This window comes from Callithrix jacchus, chromosome 22 (assembly GCF_049354715.1).
Source record: "Callithrix jacchus isolate 240 chromosome 22, calJac240_pri, whole genome shotgun sequence".
In the NCBI taxonomy this organism is placed as follows: domain Eukaryota; kingdom Metazoa; phylum Chordata; class Mammalia; order Primates; family Cebidae; genus Callithrix; species Callithrix jacchus.
The window spans coordinates 44524704-44541296 of NC_133523.1; the positions used below are offsets into that span (position 1 = coordinate 44524704).

Here is a 16593-nt window from a genome sequence, read left to right on the forward strand (position 1 = left end):
TGAAAGTCGCCACCCTTGGCCAGGTGCATGGCTCATGCCTGTAATCACAGCACTTTGGGAGACCAAGACGGGTAGATCATGAGGTCAGGATTTCGAGATCAGCCTCGCCAACATGGTAAAACCCTGTCTCTACTAAAAATACAAAAATTAGCTGGGCTCAGTGTTGCACGCCTCTAATCCAAGCTACTCGAGTGGCTGAAGCAGGAGAAAAATTTGAACCCAGGAGGCAGAGACTGCAGTGAGCCGAGATTGCGCCATTGCGCTCCAGCCTGGGTAACAGAGCAGGACTCCATCTCAGGAAAAAAAAAAAGTCGCTACCCTTGCAGTGAGGGAGTTAGGTATAGTGGTGGAAGTGGCTACACTTGGCAGGGGAGGTAGTGACTGCAAGGGACCCCACTGGTTTTTCTGGGGAGCTCCTTATGTTCTGTGGCTCTGTCTGCATGCTAATTACAAGGGCGTGTTCTGTTTCGTGAAAATCCACTAGCATTTATGATACTTCTGTGCATGTTTCTTTATGCTCATTATCCTTCAATAAAAATTAATTTGGCCAGGTAGGGTGGCTCACGCCTGTAATCCCAGCACTTTGGGAGGTCGCAGTGAGCGGATCATGAGGTCAGGAGTTCAAAACCAGCCTGACCAATATGGCGAAACCTCATCTCTACTACAAATACAAAAATTAGCCAAGCATGGTGGCATGAATCTGTAATCCCAGCTACTCAGGAGGCTGAGGCAGGAGAATCGCTTGAAGCCAGGAGGCTGAGGTTGCAGTGAGCCCAGATCACACACTGCACTCCAGCCTGGTGACAGTGAGACTCTGTTTCAAAAAAAAGAAAAGAAAAAAGAAAAGAAAAAGGTAATTTGCTGACAGAATCCTGATTTCACTGAAGGAGCAGCTCTACATGCTTTAGGGGAGCCCTCCACTCCAATCTCAAAAGAATAATCCTGTTTGGTTCAAATCAACCATGTTCATCTCTTCCCTGCTCCCCCTCCCCAAGTCTGTGACTGGCTTAGGAAAGGATAAATGACCCAATTCTGGCCAGTAAGAGTAAGATAAAATTCTGCTGGGGTGGTTTCTGGAAAAGTATCATCCTTCTCAAAGACAGACCCACTGCAGGTGTTGATCTTAAGGATGATGACCCCCCCGCCAGGGAGAAAGAAGAGAAGCAGAGAGAAACAGACCGGAACCCTGACGCCCTGTGCCTGGAGCCATCCTTACCTGGGTTTCTTGATAGGTGAAATTAAAACTTTATTTACTATTGAAGACAGCATGAGTCTCCTCTTACTTGTTCCTCAAAGCGGCTTAACCAGAAACATCATTTTGGAAAACTCGCTCAAGACTGCCCCTTAGCTAGGATTCTGCTCCTATCTAGATTTTTTTTAATATTAAAAAAAAATTTGAGGCCAGGTGCAGTGACTCACACCTGTAATCTCAGCACTTTGGGAGGCTGAGGCGGGTGGGTCACCTGAGGTCAGGAGTTTGAGACCAGCCTGGACAACATATCGAAAGCCTGTCTCTACTAAAAATAGAAAAATTAACTGGGCGTGGTGGCTCATGTCTGTAATCCCAGCATTTTGGGAGGCCAAGGCAGGTGGATCACGAGGTCAAGAAATTGAGACCATCCTGGCCAACATGTTGAAACCCTGTCTCTACTAAAATATAAAACTTAGCTGGGTGTGGTGGCATGCACCTGTATTTCCAGCTACTTGGGAGGCTGAGGCAGGAGAATCGCTTGAACCCGGGTGGCAGAGGTTGCAGTGAGCCAAGATTGTGCCACTGCACACCATACTCCAGCCTGGCAACAAGGCGAGACTCTGTCTCAAATATATATATATATATATATAAATTAGCCAGGCATGGTGGTGTACACCTGTAGTCCAAGCTACTCGGGAGGCTGCACTTCAGCCTGGGTGACAGAGCAAGACTCTGTCTCAAACAAAACTAAACCATTGAATTACAACTGTACTGTCTGCTCCTATTTTAACACCACATTACACACCCTGGCACTCAAGCCTTTCTGGAATGTCCCCAAAAAAGTTGTGAGGACTTGTAAATGGTCGGGCACAAAGGGGAAGAGAATGGTGATAATTATTGCATCATTTTTATGTATGCTTTCTTCTCTCACACCATTGACTGTTTATCAGGCAGCCACTTCTCATCTCTTCTTCCTTGCTGTCAAGGACTGTATCTGTGACAGAGAAATGCCAGAAACTCACTTTCCCAGCTTCTGTTGATGCTAGAGTGTCAGCACTGGGATCTTCTCCAGTGAGTGGTCACTGAGACCCAAGAACAGATCTGGGGGTGTGGGGAGACTCTGGAAAAGACTTTTTTTTCCCAATGAAAAGAGCTCTGCCAACAGAGTCTCTCCTTCCTTCCTTTTGTCATGGTGTGTGAGGATGTGATGTCTGGAGCTGTGGCAACCATTTTAAAGCCATGAGATTACAAGCCTAAAGGAGAAAGCCGACATAGTTTCTTCTTCCTGCTAGAACGTAACTTAAAGAAGGCAGGGGTTTGGTGTCTGCTTTATTAATCAGCCTATCCCAAGTGTCTGTAATATTACCTGACTCTCATAGGTGCTCATTAGTTGAATGAATGAATGGTTGCAGAGGACAGTAGAGAAGACAGATGGGTCCCTAACGATGTAATGTAGGAATCACCAAACCACAGTACTGCCCTCTTTCGGGGCTTTTTGTTATGTGAAGTAATACACGTCCTTATTGCTTTATCCACTTTGAGTTGGGCATTTTGTCACTGATAAAAGTTGTCTAGTGTTATTTCTTTTCCAGAGTGTTCGATTTCCAAGGTATTCTCTGGGGTGACTTTCTATAACCACCCCTGAGTATCCTGAGGAATCTTAGAGCTGGATTGGCACGTGGATATCATTATGTTTCAATCCTCCCATTTTACAGATAGAGAAACTGAGGTCCAGGAAAAGTACAAATGACCCTTACACAGGTCACCCAGAAAGTGCTGAAGACTGAAATGTCTGTCCATTGATGTGTTGTCTATTTCAGTGACCCCCATGCCCATAACCTTCTTAGGGGCCCTGCCCTACCCACCGCTATGGATGAAGGGGTGGCTGGGGGATCCATGTTGCACTTCGTGGGACCACCTTTCAGACTGGAGACAGAGTCTGTGTCTGACCCTAGGACAGCCAACTGGATTTTTCCTCTCTAGGGGCTATGAACTAAGAAAACCCAGTAACTGGCCGGGCGCGGTGGCTCATGCCTATAATCCCAGCACTTTGGGAGGCCGAGGCAGGTGGATCATGAGGTCAAGAGATCGAGACCATCCTGGTCAACAAGGTGAAACCCCGTCTCTACTAAAAATACAAAAATTAGCTGGGCATGGTGGTGCGCGCCTGTAGTCCCAGCTATTTGGGTGGCTGAGGCAGGAGAATTGCTTGAACCCAGGAGGTGGAGGTTGTGGTGAGCCAAGATTGTGCCATTGCACTCTGGTCTGGGTAACAACAGTGAAATTCCGTCTCAAAAAAAAAAAAAAAAAGAAAACCCAGTAACTACAGCCAGTTACAGGGGTGACAGGAGACACTTTGATGGGCAACAGGCAGTCAATGTGATGAGAAAACGGGACGAGAAGAAAGAGACCATGAGAGATACATAACTAGGGGAGAAGGGATAGAGATCCCACAGGCAGCTGTTTCTGCCCTCACATTTTCCAGTTTAAATTCACAGATATCCTTTTGATAAGTGATATGGTCTGGCTGTGTGTCCCCACCCAAATCTCATCTTGAATTTTAATCTGAATCATAATCCCCAGGTGTTGGGGGCAGGATCTCGTGGGAGGCGGTTAGATCATCGGCGTGGCTCCCCCTGTGTTCTTCCCGTGATAGCAGTGAGTTCTGACACGATCTGAGGGTTCTTCAGTTTTCCCCTTCACTCTGCACTTCCACTTTCTGCTGCCCTGTAAAGCACATGTTTTCTTCCCCTTCCACCATGACTGTCAGTTTCCTGAGGCCTCCCCAGCTGAACTATGAGTCAATTAAACCTCTTTCCTGTATAAATTACCCAATCTTGGGTCGTCTCTACTAAAAATACAGAAACTAGCTGGGTGTGGTGGCGCACATGTGTAGTCCCAGCTACTGGGAGGCTGAGGCAGGAGAATCGCTTGAACCTGGGAGGTGGAGGTTGCAGTGAGCTGAGATTGCGCCACCAAACTCCAGCCTGGGTGACAGTGAGACTCTGTCTCAAAAAAAAAAAAAAAAAAAAAAAATTAGCCACCTGGCCAATATTTATGAAAAAGTGAGAAGTAGTTCAACTGGACCTCTGTTCCTCACAACCCAAAAGTGACCTCCTAGACGAAACACACCAGCCTGGAGTGGGAGATGCGACTTGCTCACAGCCACCCTGCACAGGAAGGAGACACATGCAGAGTCCACTTCTGTCAATTTATTTCTAGGACTACATTCTGGTCACTGCTGCCCAGAAGGGATGGGCCCAGAGAGAGACAGGGTCAGCCCATCGTGGGGGAAGGGGACCCTGTGTCCAGAAGACGGGGAGTCAGGGGCTGGAGAGAGGAACATTCCCACCATCGCTGGGAAGGAACCAGGGTCTGAAAGGGGTTTCAGGGCTGTCCCTGCAGTGGGTGGGGATGTCGGCGTGCTGAGTCCTGGAACAACTCAGGAGTTGGCCTGGATGGTTTCCTGGATCCACTTGTTGAACTTGCAGAGGTTGGTGTAGACGCCGGGTCTGTTGGGCTGGGCACAAGGGTAATCTCCCCAGGACACGAGTCCCTGCAGGGAGCCGTTGCACACCACAGGCCCCCCAGAATCGCCCTGCAGGAGGGAAAGGGAGCCACAAGAGAGGCAGAGATGCGGCAAGGTGGGTGGAAGGAGGCACAAGAGACCCAGAGACCCGCACAGATGGAGAAGGAGATGGAGACGGACACACAGAGGTGGGACGTACAGAGATGAAGAGATGCAGAAAAAGACAAGATCGAGAAGCAGGCAAAAAGAGACAAAGAGGGAGAGTGCTATTAAGACTTCACCCCAAATCCAACTTTTTTTTTTTTGAGATGGATTCTCGCTCTGTTACCCAGGCTGGAGTGCGGTGGCCTGATCTCAGCTCATTGCAGCCTCCACCTCCCGGGTTTCAGCAATTCTCCCACCTCAGCCTCTCAAGTAGCTGGGGCTACATGTGCCCACCACCATGCCGGCTAATTTATTTATTTGAAACAGAGTCTCTGTTGCTCAGGCTGGAGTGCAATGATGTGATCTTGGCTCACTGCAACCTCCGCCTCCCTGGTTCATGCAACTCCCCTGCCTTAGCCTTCCAAGTAGCTGGGATTACAGGCACCCACCACCATGCTTGGCTATTTTTTTAGTAGAGACAGGGTTTCACCATGTTGGCCAGACTGGTCTCCAACTCCTGGCCTCAGGTGATCTGCCTGCCTTGGCCTCCCAAAGTGCTGGGATTACAGGTGTGAGCCACTGAGCCCAGCTTATTTTTTGTATTTTTTAGTAGAGACAGGGTTTCACCATGTTGGCCAGGCTGGTCTTGAACCCCTGGGCTCAAGATTCGCCCACCTCGGCCTCCCAGAGTGCTGGGATTACAGGCATGAGCCACCGTGCCTGGCTTCCAAGTCCAGCCTTTAAACCCCATTTGTCACTGTCCACTCAATCTTCCTCTTCCAGATTCCTCTCGTCCACACATCATTTCCGGGGTCTGTGAGCCTTCCTCTCCGCATCTCGAATCTCTGTCTCTACTTTTGTCCCAGTCTGTCTCCCTCGTCATATATTTCCTGGCCTCTCTCTTTCTCTCTCGCTCTCCGCTCTGGCCTGCGCATGCCTTATTTCTCTTATTCGACACACTCCTTCCTCTCTCGGTCTCCACCAATCCATCCTTATACCACCCTTCTGCCAAAGTCCGTGCTCAGCCTCTGGATGAGGGCTTCTCAACATGGGCACCGTGGGTGTCTGAAGCTGGATAATGGTTTGTTTTGAGGCCTGCCCTGTGCACCACAGCACGTTGAGCAGCACCCTTGGCCTCTACCCACTAGATGCCAGTAATGCCCCCTCCACGCAGTTGTGACAACAAAAATGTCTCCTGGTATTGCCAATGTCTCCTAGGGGGCAGAATCACTCCCGATAGAAATCAATTTGCTTGGACTGATTTGCATTTCCTGTCCTCAATTCCCCATATCTCCCTATAATTACCCTCCTATAATAATACTCATCGCTCTTCAACTGTCCTTCCTTGCTTTCTTCCTTCCTTCCTCTTTCCCTCCCTTTCTTTTCTCTCTCCCTTCCTCTCTCTCTCCTTCCTTCTTTCTTTTCTTTCTTTCCCTCTTTCCCTCCCTCCCTCTCCCCCCTCCCCATCCCTCCCTCCCTTTTCTCCCTCCCTCCCTCCTTCCGTCTTTCCTTTCTCTTTTTTGACAAAAGTCTTGCTCTGTCACCCAGGCTGCTGTCTGGGGTGCAGAGATGCAGTCATGGCTTACTGCAGCCTCAAACTCCTGGGCTCAAGTGATCCTCCCACCTCCTGATCCTTCCAAATAGCTGAGGCTACAGGTGTAAGCCACCACACCTGCTAATTTTTTAAAAGAATTTTAGTACATATTTATCTATCTCTTTATTATCTGTCTTTCACCCGGGGAACATGAGCTCCATGCAGCAGGAATTTGGTCTGTTTTGCCTAATATTCCTGGGGCAACATAATCACTTAGCCAGTATTTATGAAGAAAATGAAAAGTAGCTCGAGTGGACCTCTGAGGTAGAGAGAAATATCCATCTCCCAGCTGGGCATGGTAGCTCACACCTGTAATCCCAGGAATTTGGAAGGCTGAGGCAGGCAGATCACTTGAGATCACCAATTCAAGACCAGCCTGGCCAACATGGTGAAACCCTGTCTCTACCAAAAAAAAAAAAAATTAGCTGGGCATGGTGGTGGGTGCCTGTTATCCCAGCTGCTTGAGAGGCTGAAGTGGGAGAAACGCTTGAACCTGGGAGATGCAGGCTGCAGTGAGCTGAGATGGCGCCACTGTGCTCCAGCCTGGGTGACAGAGTGAGACTTCGTCTCAAAGAAAGAAAAAAACCAGAAATATCTATCTCTGTTAGAGATAGGTAAATATGTACACACTACAATAATTATGTAAGTGGTATGAATAAAATCTTCAAAAATAAAAACAATTAGTATTTTTTGTATTTTTAGTTACCCAGGCTGGTCTTGAACTCCTGAGCTCAAGTGATCTTCCCACTTCAGTCTCCGAAAGTGCTGGGATTACAGGTATGTGCCACTGCACCTGGCCTCACTTCTTATGTATATTTATGCAAAATATGAATAATTACAGATTCCTGGTATCAATTATTAGGAAAGCCAAGATTTACCTTTTTCCCAGCAGCAGACATTGTTTCAAGGCAAAAAAGCTTAGCTGCCTCTACCTCTAAATTGCAACTTTCTTGTAGTTTAATTTCTCTCATTACTTTGTAATTTAATGTCTCTGTGGAGTTTCTTTTGAGAGGCCTTAACTAACTGCTCTGAGCTTGATTCCTTGTCTGTAAACAGGACTAATAAGAACAGTTGAATGAGTGAATGAGCGGAGGTATGCGCACTACTTAAAACTGTCCAGCCAGGCGCGGTGGCTCACGCCTGTAATCCCAGCACTTTGGGAGGCCGAGGCGGGTGGATCACGAGGTCAAGAGATCGAGACCATCCTGGTCAACATGGTGAAACCCCGTCTCTACTAAAAATACAGAAAAAATTAGCTGGGCATGGTGGCGCATGCCTGTAGTCCCAACTACTCAGGAGGCTGAGGCAGGAGAATTGCCTGAACCCAGGAGGTGGAGGATGCGGTGAGCCGAGATCGTGCCATTGCACTCCAGCCTGGGTAGCAGGAGCGAAACTCCGTCTCAAAAAAAAAAAACCGTCCAGCAATTAGCGAGCTGCTATTACTTTTATACCTTGAGTATTAGTATTGTTGCAGTTATTATTTCCTGCTTGTAGCTTTTAGTGGTCACACCCAGACCACACACCGGTCCAAAAAAAGCACAACAAAACCCTTGAAGTCTGGAAAAACAAGATACTAACGTTGCCACAATTTGAGTGAGCTGTGCCTTCTTCTGCTGAAAACGTTCCCCTCTCCACCCGCCCCGACACCCAGGGCACAGAGAAGAAACTGGGAGACCTGGGAAGTTGTTGCAATTGTCAGGTCTGTACAATTTTGTGGGGAGCTTTGCTTTTTTTTTTTTTTTTTTTGAGACAGAGTTTCACTCTTGTTGCCCAGGCTGGAGTGCAGTGGCACAATCTCGGCTCACCGAAACCTCTGCCTCCCGGGTTCAAGCTATTCTTCTGCCTCAGCCTCCCAAGTAGCTGGGATTACAGGCATGCACAACCACGCCTGGCTAATTTTTGTATTTTTAGTAGAGATGAGGTTTTTCCGTGTTGGTCAGGCTGGTCTCGAACTCCAGACCTCAAGGGATCCACCCTCCTCTGCCTCCCAAAGTGCTGGGATGACAGGCGTGAGCCACCGCACCTAGCCTGTAGGGAGCTTTTCACAGCCATAGAGAGGAGTACTCCTGAATCCCCAGCTTCCTAACCACTATTGAAACTCACAAGCTGCCTGCCAATGAGAGCTTGTTAACTTACGCCCCTCTAGATCCCTCGGGAGCTAACAGTTTGATTTTCAATTCTGCCTTCCTCAACAGATACAGCTTCCATTAGAACAAAGGGAAGCTCTGTGTTGGGGACCAAGAAATGCTTGTAGAACATTCGCCCCGGCCTACCCCTCCAGCCTCAATTCTTACTGTTCCCTCTACTTTTTTGTTGTTTGTTTTGAGATGGAGTCTTGCTCTGTCATCCAGACTGGAGTGCAGTGGTGCGATCTGGGCTCACTGCAGCCTCCACCTCCCAGGTTCAAGTGATTCTCCTGCCTCAGCCTCCTGAATAGGTGGGACTACAGATACACGCCACCACACCCAGTTAACTTTTGTATTTTTAGTAGAGACGGGGTTTCACCATGTTGGCCAGACTGGTCTTGAACTCCTGACCTCATGATCCACCCATCTTGGCCTCCCATAGTGCTGGGATTACAGCCATGAGCCACCACGCCTGGCCTTTTTTTACTTGTTTTAATGTGGCTACTAGAAAATTGGAAACGACATAAGCAGCTCAGCATTCTTTCAACTAAACATCACTACCCTGGGGCATGAGCTCTATGAGAACAGGGGTCCTAACTGTCTTGGTGATTGCTGGATTCCCAGAAATTGACAAAGTCCCATGTTATCAAGTTGGCACTCGGTGTGTATCTTCTGAATAAGGAGAAAAGTGTCCTCACCTGGCAGGAGTCTCGACCTGCCTTGTCACCGGCACAGAACATGGTGTCATCTATCTGTCCTGGGTAGGCATCCTCGCACCTTTTCCGACTTAGCACCGTGATATTCAGGCACTGGAGGGTCTTAGGGAAGTGCACTGTCAAACAGGAACACAATGAGAGGCGGAGAAAGATGGACAGCAGCAGAGAGGGGTAGGTATGGTCAGTGGCAGAGATGGGCCGGGCGTGGGGTCTCACACCTGTAATCCCAGCACTTTGGGAGGTCAAGGTGGTGGGAGTTCAAGACCAGCCTGACCAAGATAGTGAAACCCCATCTCTACTAAAAATACAAAAATTAGCCAGGCATGATGGCAGGAGCCTGTAATCCCAGCTACTTGGGAGGCTGAGGCAGGAGAATCACTTGTACCCGGGAGGCGGAGGTTGCAGTGAGTCACTGACTCCAGCCTGGGTGAGAGAGCAAGACTCCATCTAAAAAAAAAAGGGGGAAACCTGGACACGCACCTTGGGGGCTCTTGGTTGTCCCCCAGCCAGATACCAAACACTTTGTCCCAGCAGATGGACAATGGGAGGAGACATTGATGGGCTTGACATCTTTAGTGACGCGAATTCTTCTGTTCAGTTTGATGAGCATGAGGTCGTTGGAGTGGCCAGGGTGGGTGTAGCCAGGGTGGGGGATGGATCTGATCCCCTGGAACATCTGCTGCCCAGATTCATAGACTGGTGACAGGGATTGGTGGCCGAGACGGGCTCTGAAAACTCTGAGGAAGAGGGGGCAGTTCACTACTAACCCTGAGCCCCATCTCCATGTCCAACGCCAATCAAACCCCACACCCAGTCCCAGACTCACCCCCACCCCCACCCATACCCTCACCCCCAGTCCCCAAACCATCCTCAACTCCATCTTGGTCTCCAATCCCATGCCTGTCCCCTTCCCAATCCCAATTCCAAACCCATCCCGTTCCCAACCCTAATCCTTTCCCTACCCAGAGGCCATCACCATATGCATTCTCAGCCCAAATCCAGGCATCCCCAACCCCACCCAAAACTCCAATCCCCATCCTTAATTCTGTATCTCTTCCCAGTCCCAACCCTATCTCCACTCCATCTTCATTTACACCCCAGCCCGATTTTCATCCACCCCCAATTCTAAAGCCAATGCTAATTTCACCTCCATCCCAAACCATTCAACAGATAAACGTTCCTAACCCCAAATCCAAACCATCCTTAGCTCCTTCCCATTCCCTACATAGCACTGTCCCCATCTAACCTCATCCTCCCACCCCACTCTCCACAAAACTCCATCCTTAGTCTTATCCAAAACTCGACCTGCTCCTGCTCCCACGTCCCCAACCCGTCGCCACCACCCCTCACCTCCAAACCCCCACCCCACTAGCCCTCACCTCCATGCCCCCGACCCCACTTCCCTATCCCCACCAACCCTCACCTCCGTACCCTCCCACCCCACTTCCCCATCCCCACCAACCCTCACCTCCAAGCCCCCACCCCACTTCCCCATCCCCACCAGCCCTCACCTCCAAGCCCCCGACTCCACTTCCCCATCCCCACCAGCCCACCTCTAGGAACTCCCACTCACTTCTTCCTGCAGTGGGCGGCCGTGAGCAGCCACTGTGGATGCACCAACACCGCCCCGCAGTAGAGCTGGTTGGGCCCTAGCAACAGCGCGGCCTGCCACTGCTGGCTGTGCTTCTCGCAGTCGGACCCATTGATGATGCGGCTGCTGCTGTCGTCGGACTGGGCGTCTTCCCCGGCATCAGCTCCAAGGTCCCGGTTGTTCCCAGAGGGCCCGGTGTTAGAGGGGTTGCCACAGGAAACATCGTCGTTGGCGAAAACACGCTCTGGGGTGGAAAATGGGTTGGGCGGGGCTCAGAGGCGGGGCTCGGGCTCGGGGTGGGTCTCGGACTCGGGTTGGGCCTCGGACTCCAGAGGGCGTTCCAGCTAGAGGGTGGACCAGCTAGAGGGTGGGGGTCTGACCTGCTGAGGAGGCGGGGCCAGGGCCTAGGGGCGGGCCTGGAGAATAAGAGTGGCACCACTGAAGACCAGGCTTACGCCCAAGGACAGAGCCCAGGCTCAGGTAGGGTTACTGGACTTGTAAGTGGACCTCACGGATTCCTGGAATTGGCTACAATTAAATGAGCGGCACCAGAGGAGGGTAAAATTGGGTACAGGATTCCTGGACAAGCTCAGGGATAGAGCCAGGACTGTGGGGCTGGAGCCCAGGGATGGGAGGGAGACCAGGGCTTTAGGGATGGAAATGGTCTCAAGAAGTGGGGCCAGGCCTCAGTGAGCTGGGCCAGGGCTGGAGGCAGGGAGGGGTTTGGAGTCGACTTGGTTAGGGTCAAGGCCAGGGTTACGTGTTGGAATCTTCTATGAGGAGCTCCGAATTTGGGCAGGGCATGGTGGCTCACGCCTGAAACCCCAGCACTCTGGGAGGCTGAGGCGGGCAGATCACCTGAGGTCGGGAGTTCGAGACTAGCCTGGCCAACATGGTGAAACCCCATCTCTACTAAAAACATAGAAAGTCACTGGGTGTGGTGGTGGGTGCCTGTAATCCCAGCCAGCTACTTGGAAGGTGGAGGCACGAGAATCACTTGAACCCGGGAGGCAGAGATTGCAGTGAACGGAGATTACACCACTGCACTCCAGCCTGGGAGAAAGTGAGACTCTGTCTCACAAAAAAAAAAGCTCTGACTTTGGAGGGGGCTCTAGAAGGTGCCCGCAGCTTAGGGGGTGGAGCCTGGCCCAAAGGGGTGTGGCCTGAGGCGGGGGAAGGGGACAGTGTCAGAGCTCCTGGGCAGAGCTAGGATTCGAAAAGCAGGAGGTGGAAAGAAGGGCTTAGCTTAGGGGTCCACGTGGAGGGGAAGAGCAGGGCTAGGTTTCTGAATTCTCAGACGAAAACATGTCTCCTCAATCCTGTCAATCCCCTTCTCTCACACACAGACCTACAGACTACATAGATGACCCCTCCATCCTTAGTCCTCCCGTGCCCATTCACTGGTTCTTACACTTCGTTTTGTTTTTGTTTTTGAGACGGAGTTTCCCTCTTGTTGCCCAGGCTGGAGCGCAGTGGTGTGATCTCGACTCACAGCAACCTCCACCTCCCGGGTTGAATCGATTCTCCTGCCTCAGCCTCCCGTGTAGCTGGGATTACAGGTGTGCACCACCACGCCCGGCTAATTTTGTGTTTTTAGTAGAGACGGGGTTTCACCATGTTGGTCAGACTGGTCTCAAACTCCCGACTTCAGGTGATCCGCCCGCCTCTGCCTCCCAAAGTGCTGGGATTATAGGCATGAGCCACCAAGCCTGGCCTGGTTCTTACCCTTACTGATGACCCTGCCACCGCCAACATTCACCAACTCACCCCAAGGACCAGGCACACAACCGCAGTCACAGCCAAGCACGCATGCAGTTCTGCGGACAGGCACGCATTGCCTCCACAGATGCAGCTAACGATGCAGCTCTGTGTCCAGGTACACACGCTCCCCAGGTACACACCCTCCTGGGCAGCCTTGCAGGACTGCACACCTCATCCACAGTGTCTCAGTGCCACGCACAGATGCCGTGTGTGCTTAGATGTTCAGACTGCCACATACTCTTCTGCACACAGGCATGTTGACACGGTGACAAAATTATGCTTGCTGGACACTTGCACGCTGGTGCCCAGCATGGCACAGTGCAAGTCAGTCACCTAGCATGCATCTCCCAGAGACAGCCACCCCTGCTCCCTCTATCCCTCCAGGCAGGGACAGAAACTCCAGACACACTCCAGGCACCATCACACACACAGTAGCATTTACACAGCCTCACACAGACACACACAGTCACATAGAGTCACCAGTACCTAGAGCTTCAGGCAGTCACAAGGTCACACATGTAGGCACCCATAATGTCACACTCAGCCACAATCAGGTAATCGCCTGCAGGCACACAGTCACCCATTTCCGTGGTGACAACCACTTTTGTTGCATGCAGTCCCAGGACCTCAGGGACCAGCAGTCATATACAAAGCCAAGTTGCCACACACAGCCAAACGCACAGTAAACACCCCTAGTGCCACACGCATTCACCCACAGAGTTGTGGAACCACACACAATCACAAAACCACACATACAGTCTCAAAGGGTCAGCGCCTCCTGCCGCATGGTCACCTGATACTGGAAAAGGCGTCCTCCTCCCCCTCACACACCGTGGCAGTCACAAGGCCACATCGCACAACCACAAATACAGACAGAGGCTAACATTCACCCGGTCCTGGAGTCATGCCCAGACTCACACAGTTCCCCAGGGGACAGGCGTTCTAGTGCCGCAGGCACAGTCCCCCCAATCCCATGCCCCGCCCCACACCCCCTCCACGCCTCGGAGTTCCGGTTACCTGTGACTCCCAGAAGCAAGACTGTGATCAGAGCACAGAGCACCCACATCCGGGGGGGTCCTACTGTAGCCATGGCCCCTGCACCTGGATAGGGGGGTGTCAGAGGGCTGGGAATCCCAGGAGATCTGGGGAGCCCTTAACCCACTTCCCCTCCCTCCCCTACCTTATTTTCCCTGGGTAGAGAGGAGCTAGGACACTGCCCCACCATCTGTGCTGTGCTGTGCCGAGACCCAGGCACTATGGGATTCAGAAGGTCTAGCAGCCTCCAGAGGGGGCAAGGAGGGGAAGACAGAGAAAGCTGTGGGTGCAGGGCATGCATACACCTCTCCTTCCCTGCCTGCTGAGCCACCCTCCAGGCCTCACCTGCCCTGTCCCCCAGGTAGGGGGTGGAAGATTTGCTCCCGGCTCGTCGGCTGAGGACTTCTCAGGCCCGTGCCTTCCCAGCTGCTGCCTCCTCCTGGGCGTTGGGCACGGGCCTGAGTTATAACCACGCACTGCTCCCTGGGGCGCATTCCCGGGCAGTGAGGCGCCTATCGGCCTCAGCAGTTGCTCCTCCTGCTCCCCCATCTCCACCCCAGAGCAACCCCCCCACCCAGTCCTGAATACCACTCCCTGCCTCCCTGGCCCAGATGGGCAGGGGTCTCCGGAAGCCAGGCCAGCCCCCTCCCTGCCTCACCCAGCCTCCAGGATATGGCTTCTCCCCAACTCTGGGTCGCTGTTCTTGGTGCCTGGATCGCTTTCTTTCTGCTCCTCGTTTTTCTGATTCCACCATTCTGTCCCCTCATTGCTCCTCCTTCCATCTTCATCTCTGTCTTTCCAGAGTCTTCTTCCATCTCTCTGTGGTTCTCTCTCCAGCCTCCCTCTTTCTCTCCCTCCTCGCCTCTCTATCTCTCTCTCTGTCTCTCTGTCTCTCTCTGTCTCTCTCTCTCTCTCTGTCTCTCTCTCTTTCTGCCTCCCTCTCCAGCCTTGTTCTTCTCTCTTTGGGCCTCAAGTGTGGCTATCTCCCTGTTCCTCTGTCTTTCTGTGCCTCTGTGATTCTTTCTTTTTTACAGGTTCTGAATGATTTGTCAAATATAACTTAAGACTTCTCAGCCCATTTATTTTTTTTTATTTCACTTCTGCTCTATTTGTTCACAGCATGTTTTTTAGGTATAATCGAGGTACAACAAACTGCTTGTTTGTTTATTTATTTATTTGAGACAGAGTCTTGCTCCGTCGCCCAGGCTGGAGGGCAGTGGCGTGATCTTGGCTCTCTGCAACCTCCGTGAGCGACTCCTGTGCCTCCGCCTCCGGAGTAGCTGGGATTACAGGCGTGTGCCACGACGCCCGGCTGATTTTTATATATTTTTTTAAAGTAGAGACGGGGTTTCACCGTGTTGGCCAGGCTGCTCTCAAACGCCTGTTCTCAGGTGGTCCACCCACCTCTGCCTCCCGAAGTGCTGGATTACAGGCGTGAGCCACTGCACCCGGCCCAGACTGCATATTTAAAGGGCACAATTTGATGACTTTGGGGACCTGTCACACGGTCACTTGTGATCAGGAGGATGGTCATAGTCACTACCCTGAAAACTGTGCTCCTGCCCCTTTGTGTGCGTCTGGGATCCTCTGTTAATCTCTTTCTTTACACCTCTGTCTCCCTTGTGTCTTTCTCTGTCTTCTCTTTTCTGACTCTGATTCTTCCCAGGCTCTCTGTGTGTTTCTGTATTTGTATCATTCTGTCCCTTCCTCTCTGTCTCTCTCTCTCCCTCTCTCTCCCTGTCTGTTCCTCCATCTCTCTCACTCCCTCTTTTTTCTCTCTCTCTCCCTCCCTGTCCCCCTCTCTCCCTCTCCCTCCCTTTCTCTCCCCCATCTCCCTTTTTCTCCCCCTCCCTCTCTCCCTCCCTCTCTACCTCTCCCTCCCTCTCTTCTCTCTCTCCTTCTCCCTCCCTCTCTCTTTCCCTCTCTTCCTGTCTTTCCCTTCCTCTCTTTTCCTCTCCCTCTTTCCCTCTCCCTCTCTCCCCACAGTCTCTGTCTCTCTCTCTCTCTTTCCCTTTCTTCCTCTCTCCCTATCTTTCTGCCTCCCTCTCCCTGCATTTTGAGCAGGAAAGACTTGGGCCACTTTGCAGAGAGCCCTCAACTTATTCTCCTGACTTCATTCTGGGCCCAGGACTGGAGTAGAAAGAGGCAGGGACCTAGGCTGGGAACCTGCAGGTGCCAGGGCCCAGCTGGTGTGGCCAGGCATGGGTGAGACAGTTGGGCAGGGCTACCTGTTGATGGGAAAATAGGTCAAGAGGCTAGGAAAGGGGCAGATGGCTTGGGAAATGGGCATTGGGCAGGGAACCCGAAAGGTGGCTTCTCCGTCCCCACTCCTGAGCCATTCGAGGCTGCCTAAACCTCCTCTCCATGCTGGCTGTTTTTTCTGTCCGCCTCCAGCTCTTTGCATCTGTCTTCATGTCTCCCTGCCTCTGTCCTCACTAGGAAGCAAGAGCTAATTAAACATTCACCTGTGATGTGCCAGACTGTGGTGTCCGTGAACAAATGACAAAGATGGCTGAAGATCCTGCCCTCTTTGGGTCCTCATTCCTGGAGCGTGAAAAACCAACCAAGCTGTGTTAAATAAGAGATTTTAGAGCACTTAAGACTGCTTTTAGTGCACAGGAAAAAAACAAACAAACAGAAATAATAAAAACCTATTCTGAGGTTTGTTTTGATTATGGTAATTAATATTTCATTCACTAAAGTGAGAAAACCAAGGTCAGGCGTGGTGGCTCGAACCTGTAATCCCAACACTTTGGGAGGTCAAGGCGGGTGGATCACCTGAGATCAGGAGTTTGAGACCAGCCTGACCAACATGGTGAAACCCCCGTCTCTACTAAAAATACAAAAATTAGGCGTGGTGGCGGGCGCCTGTAATCCCAGCTACACCAGAGCCTGAGGCAGGAGA

At 51.3% G+C, this 16593-nt stretch overlaps 1 protein-coding gene and 1 long non-coding RNA gene across 20 annotated transcripts in view; one reads left to right on the forward strand and one right to left on the reverse strand.

Annotated features, from left to right (window-relative positions):
• Window positions 1-16593, forward strand: part of LOC144580747 (uncharacterized) — a 164258-nt gene that overhangs the window by 77718 nt on the left and 69947 nt on the right. For all 18 annotated transcript variants that reach the window (XR_013530856.1, XR_013530866.1, XR_013530858.1 and 15 more), the window contains one exon: window positions 7162-7236. This is a non-coding gene — a long non-coding RNA (uncharacterized LOC144580747). The remainder of the gene's footprint in view (window positions 1-7161; window positions 7237-16593) is intronic.
• On the reverse strand, window positions 3675-14128 carry KLK5 (kallikrein related peptidase 5). Of its 2 annotated transcripts, none has more exons than XM_035286296.3 (6): window positions 14034-14128; window positions 13671-13754; window positions 10875-11136; window positions 9782-10038; window positions 9284-9417; window positions 3675-3919 (listed from the first exon to the last, which is right to left on the reverse strand). In XM_035286296.3, the coding sequence occupies exons 2-6, from the start codon at window positions 13741-13743 to the stop codon at window positions 3806-3808; spliced, it is 840 nt and encodes a 279-aa protein (XP_035142187.1). In that variant the 5' UTR covers window positions 13744-13754; window positions 14034-14128; the 3' UTR covers window positions 3675-3805. The 2 variants fall into 2 exon arrangements, with proteins under 2 accessions (XP_035142187.1, XP_035142185.1); XM_035286294.3 differs by lacking the exon at window positions 3675-3919 and adding an exon at window positions 4390-4790.